The sequence below is a fragment of the Castanea sativa genome, chromosome 2, assembly GCF_040712315.1.
Source record: "Castanea sativa cultivar Marrone di Chiusa Pesio chromosome 2, ASM4071231v1".
In the NCBI taxonomy this organism is placed as follows: domain Eukaryota; kingdom Viridiplantae; phylum Streptophyta; class Magnoliopsida; order Fagales; family Fagaceae; genus Castanea; species Castanea sativa.
Window position 1 is genome coordinate 43,286,039 of NC_134014.1, and position 21,779 is coordinate 43,307,817.

Sequence of the window (21,779 nt, forward strand, 5' to 3'; positions counted from 1 at the left end):
AGTCTTGAGTTAGGTCGGGAACAGAGTTTAACGGTTAAGGATAATAATGCTAGTGGGCCTAGACAACTAGTGGACCAGTGGAAGACAGCAGTGTTAGAGAGTGAAAGTGAAAGGTGGGCCTGCTGGGCCTTCTATAATTCAAAGGTAAAAGAAGAGAGAGAGAGAGAGGGGGTGGCCCACTTGAAGGTACTGTTTCTACTTGAGGAAAAAAATACCTATTCAACCATAGCCTCGTCTCAATTCCATTATTGGAAGGTTGGTTAATTTTTCAGAATTGCACCCACTCTCTAAAATACATATTACTAATAGATGTAATACTTTCATAATATTTTTATAATACTTTCACAACAAATTATAATAATACATTGTTATTGATTCTAATTTAAATTTACAATTGAAATTATTTTTTTGTCTATTCATACTTAACAACCTATTATTTAAATAATGCAAATCTCACAATTTTTGCTAAAACTCATTATGTGACGAGATGTGAATGATCTATGTATAAACTCGCATAAATTTACCATTTTTTCTTTACCACTCATAAACCAGCACGTGACAAGTTGTTAAATAAACTGTAGTCCTAGTATTTTCTTTGCCATTTGTAAAAGTCACAGTGAAAATATTGTGTTTATACGTAAGCCTTTGCATAGAGGAGGGGATTGAAGAACATGACCAAATAGACGCAATTTTGTTTGGGTTGGGTTGGGCCTGTTTTGAGATTTTTTTTTTTAGACTGGTGGGGTGAGACGTGGCCGCCTTTTTCATACCTCTATCTGTGGGACCCACCTCTACACGAAGTTTAGCCTCGCCTCTCTATCTCTCTCTCTCTCAAACTTTTTATTTTTAATTTCAGTATTTAAATGGTTGATTTTATTTTCTTCGAATCCAACTTATAATAATAAGTGATGATGTCAAGCATGATGATATCTGCTAATCTACGAATCTATCAATCTATCCTATGGTTTAAGTTGGCTTCAGCATTTAAGTCAGATGTTAGACCCACGCTCTAGTAATGAGGGTCCAAACCACGCTCTCTTCTTCTTCTACTCTTTTTTTATTTATTTATTAATTTGAAAGCTAATTATAACTAGGAAAGGTCAAAATTCTCCTCTTTATCTCGTGTAGCTTTCCCCACTTAGAAAAGGTGACATGGTAAGGCCAAGTTTTACTTCCCCTCCCTTATTGTGTTTTCTAATACATATATAATTTTTTTTTTGAGAAGATATATAAATTATTTATATATAATTAATCTTTTATTATACATATTCTATATATACTTTAATTTTTTTTTTACATATTTTATTCTCATTCTCCAAAGCACTTGATTTCTCCCTCTTTTGGCATCTTACAATTGCCCTTTCCTCTTTCTAATTCATATTATCATGTCTATTTTATTAAAGGCAAAATTTAGATACAAAATTCGTTATAACCTTAAACTACAAATTTTTTTAATATTTTTTTATTGGAGTTGAATTTTGACAAATCTATCATTGGATTACATTTTCTTCTTATATCTTTTATATTTGCAAAATTTAATATCTTCTATATTTGCAAATTTAAAAAAAAAAATTAAAGATCAATAGCTACGTTATCAATAAATTTTTTAAATTGCAAGTTTTTAAATATAAAATTATGCATAAAATATAAGTTTATGAATCATAGAGTAAATAATATCCGATTAACACAAAATTTAATGTGTATTAAGAGCATAAAAAAACGTGCAATTCAATAGTTAGATTTTCAAAATATGTTGTAATATTTATTTTATTGACTGAGTTTGTAGTCTTAAATTACAACCAATTTTGTAGTTAAATTTTGTCATTTTATTAATGCTAAAGCCACCTGTGGGGGTAAAGTAGATAAAATATTTATTTGGGCCTTGGGCCTGATTTGGTGGTGGAAGTCTGTCCGAGCAGAGCTTTTGAAGCCCACAAGCCAGTACACACTACGAGAGGTGGATGAGTCGTCCGAGGAAGAGCACCTCTTCAGACGGGCCCAGTAAAGGTCATGGGACATACCAAGGGGTTTAGAGACAGAATTCCGGAAGATCTATTGGGTAAAGGCGTGATCCATGCAGTGGTTGGAAGGAAGAACGTGTGAGAAATATTAGAGGAGAAAAAGCTGCTACCACCACATTAAAGACCCTGCACCTACCTCCCTGACCGCATTAATGGGAAAATGACCTCTGAGCAGTGAGGTTTAGCTTTCTAGCTGGTATTTGGAGGTTTAAAGAAGGTGCTGGATGGGACAAGTATATGGGAAAGAAATTGGTAATACACGTGGAAGAAAGAAGGAAGAAGAAGATAGATACAAGAAAAGAAGAGAGATATAAAAGAGAGGGGGAGGACAGAAGGAAAGGGGGATCGGATACTGGAACTGTATTTGTAATATTGTTCTTAAAAGAAAGAAAGACAACATAAGTTGTCCTCGGCTTATGTCCGAGGAGAGATTCTTTACTATTCTCAGCTATTAAACACGCAGGTAACGGCTAGATTCCTTTTTCCAACATCCATAGTCTAGGTTTCAAGCCCACACTCTACAAATTGTTATTGTATAAGGTCATTTGGGCCTAAGTCCACCTAGCGATTGGACCGGGTACAATTGTGCACTTACACCACCTTATTAGGGATGGCAAAATACTTCTAACTCATCCCAAAACTTGACCCAAATTGCTTTTGTTTACCACGTGTAAGCTAACCAACACGAGGCCACTTGTGACATCTTTAGGTTAAAAGAATTTCTTTAGTATACAATTTTCCATTCCCACTCAAAAAAAAAAAAAAAAAAAACGGCTCAAGGAGATTTTGGCTCATCACATATGTATTTATTATCATGTACTAAACAATAAATTCACATTCAATGCCTCAAGACAGGAGTAACATCTACCTATAGAGTCACGACAACACCCTAGATTCACATCCCCTAAAAAAACCTAAGGAGATGGTAAATTGTCACAATTCCCTCACTTTAGGGAAAACATTAAGTAAACCATATCAAAAAAATTCTATAAATACCATCATTTTTATGATGAAAAAAAAAAATGTTTTTCCAACTACCATTGTTACTCGATCTACAAATTTTCTTTCAAACTTTCTCTTAGCTCATATACTAACTTAAGTTTCAGAGAGCTTTTAACCAATCTTATCGATTGGTTTTGGCTTAGAAAGTTGGTTGTTTATTCCCTATATAAGCCTTGAATAAATAAATAAATTCATTATTTACCATTTTTGTTCGATTGAAGTGTTTGCTGTAATTCCACTTATTTAAATTCCCTTCACCTAAAATATCCAATTCAAAAACTAAATCACATATTTTTTTCGAGAATCAACCACTGAAAACTAAATTACACATTTGATCCTTAAAACTAGTAGCTTTTACCTTTTGATCCATGAAGTTTCAAAATTTTTTATTTTGCGCTTCATGTTTGATTATGTTTTTATGTTGGTTTTGTTGTCTGTCTTCATTAGCAATCTAATCGTTAAGTGTCATATATGTGCTTAATCGAAAATACACGTCACCCATATTTTACCTTATGTCAATAGAAGGCACATCTTCGTTAGTAATCATGAACATCATCAACATGCAATCAAATTCAAGGTGAGGTTTCTGATTGCATTTGATAAGATATAGGTGATGTGTCTTAATGACTAAACATTTATTTGGCACTAAACATTCAGATAACTAACAAAGATGGATAACAGAGCTAATATAAAATCATAATCAAACATGAAGAACTTAAATGAAAACGTCCCCAAATTTTAAGGGGAGAAAAATAAAATTTATTCTAATTTAAAATATATCTTTAAATCTTTATAAGATGCTACAATATCACAAATTTCGATTGTGAAACAAGAAACGTACTTCCAATATCTGTTTAATACATATTATTACAAAAGTTTCAAGAAGAAGTATTTTTTTTTTCAAATATAACAAATAAAATCTTAAAAAAATATTAAAAATAATACTTATAAAAAATAATATACTTTTTGTAAGAACACGAATTTAAGTGGCCCACCAAGAATAATGAAGTTGGAGTTCCTAAATTCGGCCCAAAATGATAGAGTTTTGTATAGAGAGTGGGATGAATAAATATAGGCTTCACCTGAGGACACAAACAGGGAAAGAAAGTTTAAAAGCCTAAGGTTTTAATAGATGAAGGGTTCTTTACACTATTGCTTGAGGACAATGTTCTTGGTGGTAACAAGTACTATTCACTATTTCTCTCAGTTACAATTCTCTCTGTGATTTCTTCCCTATAATTCTTGTTGGTCCCCTCTCTATCTGCGAGACTCTTTCCTTTATATATTCCATGGCCTCTTGCATTCTCACCCTCCATCTGTAATTTTCCCAAATCTCCTTAAGACACCTGTCCCTTTAGATCATTGGTGAAGGTGGTGGAATGAACTGCTAAGTTGTGGATCCATTGTTTAGGTTACTTCCTCATTAATGTAGCCGATAAAATTGTTGTCCACCATTTAATGCGGAGGATCAGGTGAGACTTTTGCTAGAAATTTCCTACAAAGTTTCCATTCAACCTCTAAGACACCCTTTTGCACCCTTTATATCTCCCAAGGATGTTCTGTCACTCCCCATTCCATTCTCGGATCACCTCATTCATCAGACAATGGATGCTCCTTCCAGAGGAACAACTGAAAGTTACAACGATGTTTCCCATCTTCGGTCCTCGGATCCCCACACTTTTCATTTAGAGATGCTAATACATATATTTTCCACCTCGATCCAATTCGTTAAGTCAGATCATTAGCTTGACTACGAGACCTACTTGTCGAGCAAGGAAAAAGGTTGACCATAGTGATCAAACAATGCCGACCTTTTGTTTTCTTTTCCTCCAACCACTAAGATGTTTTAGTTTGCAAAGTTGTCTCTTTCTTGCTCATGGATTCAGCAGTAGTTATATCTATGAGATCGAGTACGAAACTTTTTTTTACTTGGTTTAAATTGAGTATCCATATCCATTTTCCTTATTTTTCTTGCTAGGATTGGAAATTTTTAAAAATTAAAAAAAATTGGTGACTAGACAATGGAGATACACATTACCCCATGATTTTGAATATTTGAGGCACTACAACTTTGAAGTGACCTATTGGAGAATTCATTTGAAGTAGGCAATTTTAATTTCATAAATCCATTCGAATTTTAGAATATAAGTTCTCTTTAATATTTTATGTGTCTATATATATTGATAATTTTATATAAAGTATATTTATGATTTTTTACTTTAAAATTGAAAAACTATACAAACTTTTATATATTTATTAATAATTTTGTAATTTTTTGTTGTTTATTTTGACCCATTTATCAAAATCATAGTTTGCCAATTAATTTATGATTCAATCAGTGTACATGTCTAAGTTATTAGAATCGTTTCGAGCATTGAATCATTGAAAGAGTGGTATGATAGTTGAATAAATAGTCAATTTATTTTAAATATATAAATAATTAAAGAATAGATAAAAATAAGATAAACCTTAAGAAATGAGATGATATTCAATCTAAACATAAAAAATGAATAAAAATATGACACTTGATATATTATATTCCTGTAAGTGCACAATTGTACTTGGACCCAAAAGCAGGTGATGGGCTCAGGCCCAACGAGCCTTATACAATGAAATTTGTAGAGTATGGATTTGAAACCTAGGTTTGGGATGTTGAAAGTTCAATTAACAGGCTAGAGTGCCACAATCTATGCAAATGATAAACAAGTATGACAAGGAGACCTCCTCGGACGTAAGCCGAGAACGATTTGTATAAATATTCTCTTTTTATGCCAAAGTTTACAATTCTTAGTTCTTTTTAGTTAAGGAGTCGCGCCCCCCCTCTTTCCTCTCTCGTCTCCTTATATACTTCTTATTCTTCACTGGTTTCTCCACGTGTCATACAAATCTTTCCCTTAGATACTTGTCCCATCCACCACCTTTTTGAAGTCTTCAACTAATAGCAGGAAGACTGAATTCTACTGTTCAGAGGTCATTTTCCCATTAATGCGACCAGGGAGGTAGATGCAGGGTCTTTAATGTAGTGATAGTAGCTTTTTTTCTCAGATATTTCTCACACGTTCTTCCTTCTAAAGGGTGCTTGGATCACCCTTTTACCCATCAGTTTCTCCAGAATCCTGCCTCTAACCCATTTAGCAAGTCCCAGGGTCATTGTCGGGTCTGTCCGAGGAGACACTTCTCCTCGAACCTCTACAGTACGGATTGATTTGTGGGCCTAGAGGCCTTGATCAAAACAAATTGGTACCAGCCAATCAGGCCCAAAACCCAAACGTTTATTCAAGACCTCTTACCCCCCACAATTCCACTATAGAATCTAGATGTTTTTTTTTATATTATATATACATATAAGATTGACTAAAATTATGACACTTGCATCAATCTTTAGGTTCCTTAATGATATTTTTCTAAGTGGAAAATTATCTAATGATATTTAACACGATCCTTTTCACTATTTTATCCAATTTTCTGCAAATTAATTAATACCGACCCAAAACTGTATACGATTCACTGACAACTGCTGTTTCAAATACGGCTCTAATAAGTAGTAAAAACTATATGGTATACGGTCCCAAAATTATTAAAAAAAAAAAAAAAGGGTTTCAAAACAATTATAAAAAGAGAAAGATGAAAGTGTCGGGAGGGTATTGGTGAATTTGAGCGTGGCAAATGAGAAAAAGATGAAAAGGTGTTTAAGGGAGGGAAAGAGAAAGGTGAGAAACACGCGCCAAAAGTGGGTGGTAAGGGAAGCAAGGAGTCATAAATACGAGGTACCGCATAGGAAGGCTATTGGTCGCTAGAAGAACGAAAGAAGCAAAGGTGGCCCATTTCCCGTACTCTTGGATTGGACATTTCTGGAAAGAGCTTCCTTTTCTTACTATTATTCCCATTTCCTTTTCTGATACCAAACCCTCTCTCTCTCTCTCTCTCTATTCCCTGGCCTTGGAGTCACAATTATTGTGCACCAGCTCCTTCCCCAAGTTGCCCCTCGATCTTGTTTGCAACACTTTTTATTTACTGCTCTCCCATATGGTAAAAACCAGGTGAAACTAGGTGAACGTGAAATAAAGATAGAGAGAGAGAGAAAGAGAGAGAGAGAGAGAGAGAGAGAGAGAGAGAGAAAAAAAGATATTGGAGGTGACTTGTGACGTGAATGCTTAATAATTAGTAGCTAATAAAGGTAATTGAGTAATTAGCCATCTCTTTTAGTCCTTGTGCTGTCTATTTCTATTAGTGGGTAATTTAGAAAGAGGAAGGAAAAGAGAGAGAGAGAGAATGCTTTTCGATTTGGTTAACGTGGGAAAGTTGTATAAGGAAAGGGATGGCTCTTTCTTTCCCATTTTCCCATCTAATGTTTCTTTTGAACCCACCAATAAGAAAAAGAAAAAAGAAAAAAGAAAAAAAATGGTAGTGATCACTGGTCATACATGTAGTAGTCCTAGTCTCCTAGACAAAGAGAACAGTAAAGAAAGGTCGTACACACAAAAAATTATAAACGAATTTAAAACCCGAAGGCACAGGTTAAATAAAGAAAGCCAAAATAGACAACCAAATTCATGAATGATTGGGAAAAATAGATAATTTGTTTCGGAAGTAGTATTATAGAGAGAGAAAGAGAGAGAGTGAATTATGAGTCTTTGAAAAGAAAGGAAAAGAGAGGGAGGCAAGTGGTTAGAGAGAGAGAGAGAGAGAGAGAGAGAGACAGAGAGAGATATAAGCAATAAGGAGCGTGTGGGATGCTTTTGGGCTAAGCTTTGCTGAAACTGGCCTCGTCTATGCTGTATTGGGCAGTTAGGGATACAAGATCTTGGAACATCTCCACCTTATTACTACCTTTTCGCAACACACCCACATCAAAACTCCTCCTATCTCCTTTGTCCTAGGTTTTTCTTTCCTTCTTTTTCGTAATTCTCTATCTTTACCTTCTTCACTTCACTATTGTCTTCCTTACGCATCTTCTTCTCTCCCCCTTCTTATTTAACCAGAAAACAAAGCTACTTCTTTTATCTTCTATATTTTTTTCTTTTTTTAACTTTTTGTACCAAAGACAAACATATAATCAGGTGTTTATATGAGAGTGAGACTAATGATCAGAATTTGTACCACAACAAAACACTAAAGGTCCCATCTTCCCACCTCAAAAAAACAAGCTTGTCTTTCACAGAGATCACCAACCAAAAAAAGTAAAAAATATAAAATAAAAAATGTGGGATCTAAATGACTCACCTGATCAACGAAGAGACGATGAATCCGAAGGCTGCTCTTCTCAGAAGACTTCTTTTGATGGGGACGATGACAAGGGCAAAAGGGTCGGATCCATGTCGAATTCAAGCTCCTCCGCCGTGGTCATCGAGGACGGATCCGACGACGATCAAGACTGTGACCCACAAAAATTCAAGCGGCGTAGTAGCCCCAACAAGCTATTCGGGTTCTCTTTCAACGACAGCAGCGAGCCACAACCTGTGACCCACCAGTTTTTTCCGGTGGATGAGTCAGAAATGGGAGCTACATCTGGCGGTGCATTAGTAGGATCTATGGAAAGTACTGGTGGTGCCTCAGCTGCTACGTTTCCTCGGGCTCACTGGGTTGGGGTTAAGTTTTGCCAATCGGATTCGCTTAGCCCTGGAAAGTCTGTGGAGGTCTCACAGCCCATGAAGAAGAGCCGCCGAGGACCAAGGTCTAGGAGTTCACAGTATCGAGGTGTCACGTTTTACCGGAGAACTGGCCGCTGGGAGTCTCACATATGGTTAGTCTTCTTCTTCTTCTATGTGTGATCAGTGAATTTACTTTCTATTTTTGGAAATTTTGGATAATCAAGGTTTTGTGTGTTTGGATTCTTGTTGTGCTTAATGTAGGGATTGTGGAAAGCAAGTTTATCTGGGTAAGACTATTTATTTAGTTTTTTTCCCCTCTGGAGAGAAATGGGTTTACTTTTCTTTGATTAATATGGGAAATTTTCTTATGGGTTGGTTGGAAATAAATGTGTATGTAGGTGGATTTGACACTGCACATGCAGCTGCTCGGTGAGCCTCTTGATTCTAGCTCCTTTTGTTTAGCAAGCTTGTAATATATATTGTTTTCCTTCATCTTGAAGTGAACGAATAAAGTTTTGTCTGGAAAATGTGAGATTGAAAAAGGAAAATATATGTTGCAGTGCGTATGATAGGGCGGCCATCAAGTTCCGAGGAGTGGAGGCAGACATCAATTTTCGTATTGAGGACTATGAGGAAGACTTGAAGCAGGTAGGTGTGTGTGTGTGTGTGTGTCTTTGAGAGAAAGAAGCATGGAGAGAGATTTCTATTTGTATTATATTATTTTATCTTGAACAGTGCAAACCTTATCTTCTACAGTTGTATATCTGATATTCCGAATTGCTTTATCTTTCTTTATTTGGCTAATGAAATATATATCTACAAATGGAAGGATTTGAAATGGTGTTGTCTGTGATAGATGAACAATCTGACTAAGGAAGAGTTTGTTCACGTACTTCGCCGACAAAGCACCGGATTTCCTAGAGGAAGCTCTAAGTACAGAGGTGTAACCTTGCACAAGTGTGGAAGATGGGAGGCTCGGATGGGCCAATTTTTGGGCAAAAAGTACACCTTCATCTTTCTCTATACACTTCATCCCCAATCTCACATACACCTTTTTAGTTTTTGTGTGTATGTTCTTTAATTTGATTATCGAATGGTATGTTCTTAAACTTAATCTGATTTAACAGGTACGTTTATTTGGGTTTGTTTGATACTGAGATTGAAGCCGCAAGGTGTGTGCTTTGCAAACTCAGTATGACTTTGTTCCTAGATTATAGTACTATTGTCATATATAGTCGTGAAGAATAAATGTCGGTATGGCTGGGTTAAAAATTTCTGGTACATATGTAGGGCTTATGATAAAGCTGCAATTAAGTGCAATGGCAAAGAAGCTGTCACCAACTTTGATCCAAGCATCTACGAGAATGAGCTAAATAATTCCACTGGTAATTTTACTTTGATGAGTAATGTTGTCTTTTTTAACATTGGCTGATATCCGCCTATCTCATTTAAAAATATATTGGGTATATAGAAGCTTCAGGCAGTGCAGCAGAACACAATCTTGATTTGAGTTTGGGCAATTCCAACATAAAACAAAACGGTGTATCATTGGGGAATGATGGTTATAATGCTGCAATGGGACAGAATTCGATGTTAATGCCACTAGAAGCTGATTGGCGGAATCAGGGATTTAGGCCTAATAAGGTTTCTTATATCTAACTTATAGTTTTATTTTGGTCCTCAACCCTTTAAATTGTATATTCAAATATGCCAACCAATCAATTCTTTGCTTCGTATTATAATCAGGAAGCATCTAGAGGTGAGAGTGATGGTCAAGGTCACGGTCACGGCAGAGATGGGTACAGCGAGACTGAAACCATGCAGATTTTGAGCCGAACCCATCTTCAGTCTGCATCCTCGAATTCCAATGAAATGCAAAGACATATGTATTTCAGGAGAGCTGGAGAGACCCAGATGCAACATAACTTTACCCCACACATTAGTCCGCCAAATTATCAAGTGGGTACTGCTAATTAAGCTCAGTGCACAATTTGGGGTATATATCCATAAAAGAAGTTGTTTTTTAAGTGGTATTTGTTCATATATGTGTCATTTTAGGTTCAGTACCCAAGCAGCAGCAGCAACGGAGGCCGAATTGGAGGCGATCTTTCACTGACTATAAATGACCAACAATGGCAATCCGCTCCTCCCCAATTGTTTGCAGCTGCTGCAGCATCATCAGGATTCTCACCGCAGATCAAATCCTCCCAACATTGGCTGCAGAAAAATGGATTCCACACTCTCATGAGACCCTCCTGAGTGTCCTGACCCACTTTGGTCTTTCTGCATTGCCATTGTCTCCAAATTCCCCTTTTTTTTTCTGCCGACATTATTTATAAACATGTAAAGAAAGAAGTACTTATGAGACTTATTTTCATATTCGAATTTTCAACCCGCTTTATTTAGAGAGGCAAATGAAAACCCAAAATTATTGTCAAGAGGAAAAAAAAAAGTAAACGGAATTCTCACTCTCGGGGAATGTTGGTCGTTGGTCAAACTAACAAAACAACGAAATTTTCAAATGAATTTTCTGTGTTCTGACTGATATTCGCTGATCTTTTAGTAACACTTGGATGTGTGTGTGTGTATATATTGTTTTGCCAGACTATGGTACTTTTTTATCCTGCACCTATTGTAATTTTTTAGTCCTCAATTATTGTACTTAGCCAGCTAATTTTTTAGCGCAAGTAATGGGATGAACTATCTTATTTTTATTTTTTTGTTTGTTAAACTTGTAGGCCGACTTTACTTACCGAAGGTTTTGGATAAATCTATCAGACTGTCATGTTATGAAGATTCTGGGTACTGTGTTTTTTAAGGGCACTGGTTCCTTGCTTCCTGGTAGGGTAATGCTAATTACTACACTGCTTTTGTCTGAGGCGTAGGATTGGATAAATCTTTAAAGATAGGGCTTTTTTTTTTTTTGATCCCTTTAAAGATAGGGCTAGAGACAGAAATACAGCTTTACTAAATGTGTATTTTGTGGCGTTGGAAATATCATCGGATAGTGATGAATAGTCACTATCATCGGTGTCCTTCGAATCAGTTCTCTTCGGCCAAAAGCAGTCAGACACGGCTATTATTACGAGAGGGACCTATCGTTGTAGCCCCAAGGCTTCAAAGGACACTGTTTATGTCTGCGAAAGAAAAAAAAAGAGAGAGAAAGACCAAAAGGATCTAGATATTAGGGTTAGGGTAAGCTTGTCATACTGTAAAAGAACCTCAGAAAGTTTGTGCGGGTTTGAGTTTAATCTGGGTTTTACTTAGAGAGATTAAAAAAAAAAGAAAAAAAGAAAAAAGATAATAGTGTGGCCACACATAAAATAAAAGTTTATCACAGATTTTTCTGTTTAAAAAGTAAAAAAGACTAGAAAAAGTAAAGTGGACAGATTCAATTCTGTATTTTTACCCTACGTACTACATAGAGAGAGAGGGAGAGAGAGAGTTATGGGCAAGTATTTAATACTTTGGACTTGTATTTAAAAAAAAAAAAAAAGATTTAATACTTAAGTAGGTTTACAACTACCAAGAACAGAAGAGTGAAGGCTAGGACTTATTTTCTTAATTAATATTGGTGGAGATTCCCATGAACAACCTTTTTATGAAGATTTGCTAGTTTTGCTCTACGCGGTATGCCATTTGATTAGTCCCATAATATAAGATTAGCATCCATTAATATATTATCATATGTATAGTTAGGTACAAGGAATGAGTTATAATGGGATAATTTAATCAATAAACAATTAATTAAAATGGATGCTATCCTCATTACATGCGTCATCAACAAATAGATATTTTAAGAAGCAAAAAGCTTCAATGAGGACGTGCCCCTTTCAGCATTTGATGAACTGCTCATCGTACTGATTTTATGCTTTGTTCATGATGCTATATAATTAAACATCACCATCACTCGTAGTACTTCATCAAATAATTAAAATTAACATTGATATGCAATACTAGAGTAAAAGACAAATTTGTACCCTTCTAATCCCGTGTGTATGAAACTATTTTTTATATACTCGATCTTACCATTTCATATCTACAAAAAGAAGGGATTGGTTGATCTATAGAAAGCATTTAGAGAGTTATGATGATAATATCTTTTTACAGATCATTCACATGTGAAAGCACATTGATAGTTTTAGAAGTTTTGATTATATATTTCTTTGTTCTAGTTAATTAAGACCTTGCCCTTCCCTTTTCCCTTCTTCTCTTTTGATTTTTCCTACCCTGTTTCCTTTTTTTTTTATGGCTGTGACAATTTGGATTGCCATGCAAAAATTGCCCTAATCAAACCCTTTGGAGTTTGGATCTTTGCTACAATTTTTATAAGGCAGTTTCATTTTTTTTTTGAATTTATCAATATAAGCTTGTTATGTGTGTGTATATATATGTATATTCTATCAATTATTAATTAACAAAATAACATTAATCTTCTAAAACTTGTGGTTTAATTTATATTAGAAGTGGTATATATTATTTATTTATTTTTTGAAAAATGATATAGGTTATTTAGAGATTAAATATTATACATAAATGAAAAGAAAAAGGTTATAATAAAAAAAATATAGAAATTGAAAGGTGGTCCACAGCCCTAACCCCATTCTCCTTCAGTCTATATATGTGTGGAGGTAAAAAAAATATCTATTTCTAAAAGGAACAAAGTGACTAGTAGATTAAAGAGTCCCTCCTTAGATCCTTTCCTTGGCATCGAATCTAAGAAGCACTGCAAAGCCTCAGACAGACATATCCATCTCTCTCTATTTATGCTTCTCTTTGTACTATCAAAATTTGTGGTGTAAACAGCAGTATACATATATACACACACGTAAAAGTAAAAACCCATCAGTCCACCCCGTCAAGAAAAGAGTAGGTACACAAGCACAAGTATGGAAATTTTTTTTTTTGGAAAAATAAATGAAAGAGTGTTGGTTTGGGGGGAAAAAAAAGAAGAAAAGTAAATTTAAAATGGGGTTGGGTTGAGTTACTTTTGTTTTCTATAAAGATGAGGGGTTCCAAAAATGGGATATCTTCAACGGTTGGAAATTGTTAATGTTGTTTTATAATAAAAAAAAAAAAAAAAAATTTATGGACGAGTGGTGTGTGTTGGTGATTGCTCTGTTTTGTGTCTGTGTCTGATACTAAATACACCAATGAATGTGACTGTGAGTGCGACTAGGACTTTGATGGTGGGGGCATTGGTCCTTCATATTTATATGCATATATTGTGCGTGAAGTGTTAGATCGCTTTCATAATTCACTCAGACAAACTACTCCTTTGGTTTCCCTTTCTGGGACGCGCTTACTCTCTTTACTCTCTCTTTTGTAACACCGACCTGACCAGTGATTGCCTTATCTCTCCCACTATATGCTTTTCATACGCTTTCCTTTTATGGCATGCTTTTGGGGGTTGTTATTGTGTCCACAAGTTTTTACACCTATTTCCACGTTTCCTTCTTCATCTCGCTCCAATGTAATTTAATTTCCTAGTTCAAAGACCTTTTGGAAGTAGGGGTTAGATTAGCTTCACGCCCCTGTTACATGAGTGTGTGAAAGTTGGATTTTTTACCTTTACCTTAATAACAGTTGAGAATATCACCGGTTGAGTTGAATTGAATGGTACCTTTATATTTTTAATGTATGTAAGAAAATGGGGTTTTGTTTTTTTGTTTTTTGGTTGAATAAGAAAGAGAGTCTCTAGTTTGGATTCATTGACTCCATGTAATGTGATGACAATAGGTAATACAGTGTAGTGTACTATCTTGACCTTAATAGAATTATTATAGTAGGCTAGTTTGTATTCATTGATCTCATGTAATGTGATGACAATAGGTAGTACAGTATAGTGTATCATTTTGACGTTAATAGAGTTATTATAGTAGGCATAATATATTTGTTGAAGTGCTCCTACACAACCTTATCAGCTATTATGTAGAGTGATTTTTAGCCTCAAAATTGCACCTGCAATGGTACGCGGAATCTTGATTTAGGCACGAGGGAACCTGGTGGGCTATGTATTTGTTATGTAATAAAATATTTCTAATTAGTTTAAAAAAAAAAAATAATAATGATAGGATTTTACTATTGTGTGTTTTAATGGCACAAAATAGTATACCATATTTAAAAAAAAAAATTTATTAAAAATTGAAAAAAATTTATAATTTTTTCAATACTCAATCAAATATTTCAAAAAATAAATAGCTTAACATGTGTTATCCATAATAATAATAATAACAGTTCAGAGTTTGAGACTTGAGAACGTGAATATCTGGGGCAAGTTGTTGCTTGTACGGCTTGAATTTGTTTAACACAGGAGTGTGGCTTCCACGTGCGGTGAAGGAGGGTAAGAATTGATATTGTGTCTTTTTGTTCTAATATCTTAAGCCTCCTGTAATTTTCAATTTGGATTAAGAAGCACGTCTCCTTGAATTTCGAGTCTTAAGTTCAAAGCTTGGTTTGTTAAGCACCATGTTACGTAGCTTAATTAAGCCAGCCTTGATGTGCTAATGTCTACCAGGGTACTTCGTAATGGAAGGATTAGGGACTTGATCGGGCTTGACGTACCGAATCTAGTATTCTTATCTCCTTTCGCTAGAAGAGTGAAGTTAGGTAGAAGTCCTTGTTTCCAAAGTTGAGATCGAAAGTACACACCTACCTAGTTCTCAATCTCCCAAGAAGCTGCAACAAATATGGTATAAAGAAATAAAAAATATACTTATATTTGAGGAAAAATTGCATATCGTATGTATGTACTATACCAAAACATAATATTGCAAGTTAAAATTTGTTTCAATAATAACTTAAAATGGGTAAATTTTTGCATCAACAATTAGTTGTAATAACTTATAATTTTCAATTGCAATACAAATTACTTTAATATCTTATTGCCCTAGATTTGCTGCAATCACTTAAAATGAAGAAATCGTTGTAATAATATTAGCCTCTAAGCTAAGCACATGCTCATGCGTGTGCTTAGAGACTTTTCTATCTTTTGATAAAAGTTTATAATTTGCATCCATTATAAATTGAGATTACTACATTTTTTAATCACTAAAACACCTAGAAGTGTGATGAGTGTTATGTGTGGAGAAAGGTTAATAATTTTAATATTTGGTACAAATGCTCATCACACCTCTAAGTATTTTGTGATTGAAAAATGTAGTAATTCCAATTTATAATAGATGCAAATTATTAACCTTTACCAGAAAATAGAAGAGTCTCTCACACGTGTGCTCAGAAACTAGTTAATATTTATGCATTTTAAACAACTAATATGACCAAAAGTGTCACGAGAGTCCCTCCAAAAAATGGACACCAATATAGCATTGAAAACATATGTTCGTATGTAGATTTATGGAACAAATTCTTACTAAGAAAAACTAAAATTTATGGACTAAATGTTTCACCCTACTACCGAAAAAAAGAGAAGTGTTACGTCCACAATATTTTCACAACAAATCATAGGTGGCACTTAAGATTTATTGTAAAAATGTTGTGGACATAATATTTCTGGAAAAAAAAAATGTACATCATCATAACTTCTTTGTGCTTGAGATTTCTGTTCCAATAGACATAGACATAGAACAATTGAAAGACTTAACACCTGCCAAAATAAACAATCGATTAGCAGAAACAAACATATTACATAATCATGAATATGTAGTTTACAATAATTCCAATGACACTCTTTTATTAAATAAAGAAAAAAAAAATCATTTGAAGATAACTTTTTATTCACCTATAAATGAGACTGTAACTTTATGTGCCATTTTATATTGGCATGTATCCAAGGCTAGAAACTAAATTTGCATAGAAAAGAACCAATAACACATCAACATAAAAACAAATACGTAATAGTTGCATCAAGTTCTGCATTACTAACCTTTGTATGCATTTCTCCGTCGATTCCTATTGCATGTTTTCAAAGCTTTAGTTTTCATTTATAAATGTAGTTGAATTGATGAAAGTAACTTAGGAAAAATCCAAACAATGGGAAATGTGCAATTCAGGGGATCTTAGGAATTGCTCACCATCATCGTGGGCTTTGGTTGGAAAGGCAAGAGTTGAAGAAAATTCTTTAAAATTGTTTGATGGAAGGATAGATTGGCGAGTCACCAGCCCTATAATTCATTCTAATTTTTCTCTAGAGTAATGGAGCAACGTGTGCAAGGTGAAAACTGAATCTAAAATAGGAGTAGAATGAGATTATTTGGAATTGAAAAATGAGTAGAAGAGCAGGTAAAAGTTGAGGAGATAGTAACTGATCCCAGGAGATTTTGATTTAGTGGGATGTTAGTGGGATGGTTGTGTATGGTGTTAGCAGAGTGGGAGTCAATTATTTAAGTAGCAAATACTTTGTAACATGCTTTTTTAAATTTTGCTAAAATTTAGGAGTTTTTAAATTAGCAAATTTACATATATAACCCTACTATTTAAGGTTTACAAATTGGTAAATTTAAGGGTATTTTGGGTATCGAAATTGAGGAATCCAAACAGGGAAGCCCCTTGAATAATAGAATTGATATATTACAATAACAAATGTGAAATAATTATTTATTACAAAGAATATATCGTTGCAATAATTTAATCTGAATTATTTTTGTTTTAAAATTTGTGAAGTAATAGTTTATTATTACAAGATATTCGAAGCAGTAAATTATTTATTACGCCAACTAATAAATTATCTATATATATATATAATCGAAACTTTTGAAGCTCCCACAATTTTTCATGTCAACACAATAGTTAAACAAAATTATCATTTTATTTAAATAAAATTATTTTTGTTTAATCCAAACTTAACAAGGATTGAAACTCTATTTTTCTAACAAGTTCAACTTAAACTTAAACTCATCAAAATCATTAATATTTAAATAAAATTATAATTTTTTTTAAAACAAAATTATTTTTGTTTAGTCCAAACTTAACAATGAATGAAACTCTATTTTTCTAATAAGTCTAACTTAAACTCAAATTCAAATGTTGATAATATATATATATATATATATAACCGAAACAGAGACTAACGTAAAACAAAATGCAAGCAATCTAATTCAACATTCTTCTTTGATTAATAAATTTTATTTCAAATTTTTTTATATTGTTATTATTAGTAAAATTTCAATTCAACATATGTGGATATTTTTTTATATCTAAGATTTTATTTTTTCTATCTTATTATTTTGTTATGTTTAGAATTGATTTTCTTTTGAGTATTTGGGTTAATCTCCATATTTATATTGACATTGTTTTAGTGGGTTTGGTTTTTGGGTTGAAATTTCTACTAATTATTTTTTTATATTGTATATGGCAGATAAATCATTTATATTTTTTGGAGAAAAATCAAAACTGCAACCTATATCTTCCAGCCTAGGGAATGATAAATTTTTATTTGGTATGTTATATATAAATTTGTTGAATTTGATTTGGTTTTGAAGTAGAATTTGGGAATTCTGTAAAATTTGAAATTTGATCTTAATTCTTCACCTTAAATGCTTTTTATCTAGATGCATGTGATTTTTTGTTTTTCTATTAAAAGCTATGATTTTTGGTTGATTAATTATTTGTTTGGATTAATTTCAATTAATTATTTGTTTGGATTCAACATAAAAGATAATGGAATTTGGTATTAGAATTTTGATATTGTTCTATGTTTTGAATTGTCTATATTGTTATTACTATGAGAAAGTCATATTACTACTCAAATTTGAAATTTGGTGTATCTTCCTCATATCATGGTCTTTATTTATATATTTGCAGTTTATATTAGTTTTGAGTATGTGTATATATATAACTATTGAGAGTTTTTGCTTTACTAATTTAAAATTTGTAAATTACTTTGTAGGTTTCGGTAACTATGCACTTCCAATTCAACGTTCAATGTTAGACAACACTTCTAAATTATGGAAAAATATAGAAGTTAAATATTTCTTCATTTAAAAAACAATACTATCTAGAAAAATGTCTATTTATTCATTGTTTGAATTTTTTTTTTCAAAGTCAATAGCTTTGAAAAAATATAGAAGTTGAATATTTCTTCATTTAAAAAAAAAATAAACTATCTAGAAAAATGTCTATTTACTCATTGTTTGAATTTTTTTTTCAAAGTCAATAGCTTTTCCGTGCATCGCACCGGTTAGTGACTAGTTATCATAATTGTCATTAAAATATTTGAAATTTATTACAACCAAATTTTTTGGTACATAAATCTATTACCTCAAATTTTATTGCAATAACTCTCATCAACTATTGCAATAACACAAATATTATTGCAATGATTTTTTTTTTTTTTGGTGATAAAAGTTAGTTCATTCGACTTTCCTAAACGAATATGGCATGTCCTAATTAGTAAAGGTAATTCTCAAATCTATTATTTTAGTTTAAGAAAGTTCAATTCTATGAATGGTCAATGTTCAATTCTAAGCCACACACAATACATACACTTAATTCTTTGAACTAATTAAAATCATAATTTCAAGCCATAATTTCTATGCAAAAGTAGTGAATATCTATAGTATGTATGTAAGTGTGTGAAATAGACACTCCTCAACATTTATGCCTTTTTTTTAATTTTTTTTTATACAAGATAAAATTCTACTCTAACCTAATCTAAGTGTAAATGTGTGAAAAACTCCCTCCTGGAGACTTGAACCCCGGCCCTTGTTCCCCACAAGTTTTTATACTTGTGCCTATTATTAAATAACTAAACTGACATGGATCATGGTTCACTAATGCCTTTATTAAATGACCAAACTGTCATGGATCATGGTTCACTAATGTCTATATTAAATGACCAAACTGTTATGGTTAGAGGAGCTATGATCCTTTTCATTTTAAATCGAATCGATATATGTATTAGAATAAGTATTGCACAAATTTAAAGGTATATATACGATTCATTTTAAATTTTAAATTATGTGACAGTATGAATTCTATTAATTAAATACAAAGAAATGATTATCTTTGTTCTCTTTCCATTAAAACTACATTACATCTTGCACTTAACCAAAAAAAAGAAGACAAAGATAATTGATCAGTCCCGCAAACAATTAGTAAAAATAAAAATAAAGAAAACTTACTAAGAAAAGTGAATGTGAAAAGGGAAAGTGTTAGAACTTGATGCGTGCATATCGAAAAAAATTAATAAATCTTCAAAAAAAAAAAAAAATCAAACTGAACCAAAAGTACCAACATATAGCAGCAATCTATATAAAACTACTAGTATCATTTAGCAGTAGGCTCGCTCAGAAGGGTTGGTTGCTTCAGTTCTTGGCTTGAAGTGTCTTTTCTTAGCTCACCCCATTTTCCTGGAATGAGAGAAAGAAAAGGATATAAGCCCATTTAAAGGATTACTGGATTATTTGCTCAACTCGACAAAGGTACCGTTAAAATTCTATGAAACTCTGCACAAGATCATCAAATTTAAAAAAAAAAAAAAAAATCATGTATAGCACATCAATTGTTAGATCATGTTTTTTTCCCCATGACATTGTAAAGAGTCATTAATAAATGGCCAAAAGATCGTCATTTCCATATTATATATTTGAGGTGCTATATACTTTAGACTTTGTACTATTTAATTATTAATTTATGTTGTTTTTCAACAAAAAAAAAAATTATGTTCCTCTTTCTCCAAAAAATAAAAATAAAAACAAAAATAAAAATAAAAATAAAAATGCAAATATAGAAACAATTAAATCAATAGAGTATTATTTTTTAGAAAATTTATTCAAATATAGCATTCAATTTTTTTTTATTATATAAAAATGACAAAAGAGACACTTGAATCGATATTAAATTACTTTTTTCAATAACAAAAAATGAAAAATTCATGAATAAAAGACCAAAATCAAAAGAAAATATGGATATTTGATCAAAACAACTCAAAATTAAAAAACCGGACGGTTTGAATAAAACTGTGTGGTTCAGTGTTTTCCTAGAGACCGTAAGTGCTTGATGGATGCTCAATTTTAGCTCTTTCTTATTATTCCTCTTATTACAAATTGCCATAGATTGGAACCTCGTAAGTTCTCACTACCAATAAATGCTAGATGAATGGGAGCATACAACTTCTGTTTAATTAAAGAGCTAACTTTGTTTCTGCTTACAGGCTTTTTGGATTTTGTTACAGGCAATCTCTTCCTCTTTTTTCGTTGTTGAGCAATGGAGGAAAGATTGGGTTTTATCCAAAAAAGAGAGAGTAAAAACACACTAAAACTAAACAAATAAAATGCCTGCAGTAAAGTCTAGCAACTAGAGAACAAACAAGAAAAATGAAGGGAAAGACATCATTCAGCTTGAGAAATCTAATAAATCTGCCATCTTTTGTAGTTTAGCTGAATTTGAAAGGGGTTTCGGTTTGGTCCACAGCTGTGCAGTACAGCACTGGACCCAAGCTTTTGCCCGAAATAAAAAAGGTTGGGGTTTCATTGCTTTTACTAGCTATAGACACCATTTGACTGACTCACTCGCCCATAGTTAAAAACATGCATGAAATAATGAAGATGTCCGTATCACGTATACACGTGGTATTATACTAGTACTAGTACTACCCTTTGTACAAAAACCTCACGCGCTCTGTGCTGCTGTATAAGTTAATTACTTCCATGATAATGGTTGGACATGGGAGTAGAAGTACTAGTACCAGAAAACCAATTGAAGTTGCAGAGGACAAATGGGTTAGGTGAGAGTGAGAAAGATGAAGCATGAAGGAGCTCGCTTTTTTCTTTTGTTTGTTTATTTTTGTAAGAATAAAGAAATGTTGGTATTGGGTTTTGGATACTTTCCCAGTATGGAAAGTTGTGGGTATGGGTTTTGGTGAAGGTTTTATAAATGGTAACCGCAAAGCCAATCATCTCTAGCCACTCCTTTACTTTTTAGGCATTGATGTGGAAAAGTAGATAGCAAGTGGATACGATAATTAAAAAAAAAGGTATTGCCTATGTGTTGGGTTAGGTATGGATCTTACTTTCCTAATAATTTTTTCTTAATTGAAAACTATAAGTGGCTCAGCCCACATATTTGTGTCTAAAAAACATGTGGTGACTAGTGAGCAGGGACGGAGCCAGAACTTAGAGTTAGGGGGAGGCTTTCTGTTGGTTGTGTCTGATAAGCTTTGGCGCTTCGACTTTATTCTTCTTAGTGACTTGATTCTAGTTGATTAAAA

The 21,779-nt window shown here is 33.1% G+C and overlaps 1 protein-coding gene across 1 annotated transcript; it reads left to right on the forward strand.

The window, feature by feature from the left end:
• The first annotated feature begins 7,764 nt into the window (after positions 1–7,764).
• LOC142624733 (floral homeotic protein APETALA 2-like) lies at positions 7,765–11,159 on the forward strand. Its single transcript, XM_075798468.1, has 10 exons — positions 7,765–8,766; positions 8,876–8,901; positions 9,013–9,043; positions 9,175–9,262; positions 9,471–9,616; positions 9,742–9,786; positions 9,905–9,999; positions 10,086–10,258; positions 10,361–10,573; positions 10,673–11,159. The coding sequence occupies exons 1-10, from the start codon at positions 8,225–8,227 to the stop codon at positions 10,871–10,873; spliced, it is 1,560 nt and encodes a 519-aa protein (XP_075654583.1). The 5' UTR covers positions 7,765–8,224; the 3' UTR covers positions 10,874–11,159.
• Positions 11,160–21,779: the final 10,620 nt, after the last annotated feature.

Coding starts and splice junctions, on each gene's coding strand:
- LOC142624733 (XM_075798468.1), top strand. CDS start 8,225: ATGTGGGATCTAAATGACTCACCTGATCAACGAAGAGACGATGAATCC. Junction 8,767..8,875: donor CGCTGGGAGTCTCACATATG/GTTAGTCTTCTT, acceptor TGCTTAATGTAG/GGATTGTGGAAAGCAAGTTT. Junction 8,902..9,012: donor TGGAAAGCAAGTTTATCTGG/GTAAGACTATTT, acceptor ATGTGTATGTAG/GTGGATTTGACACTGCACAT.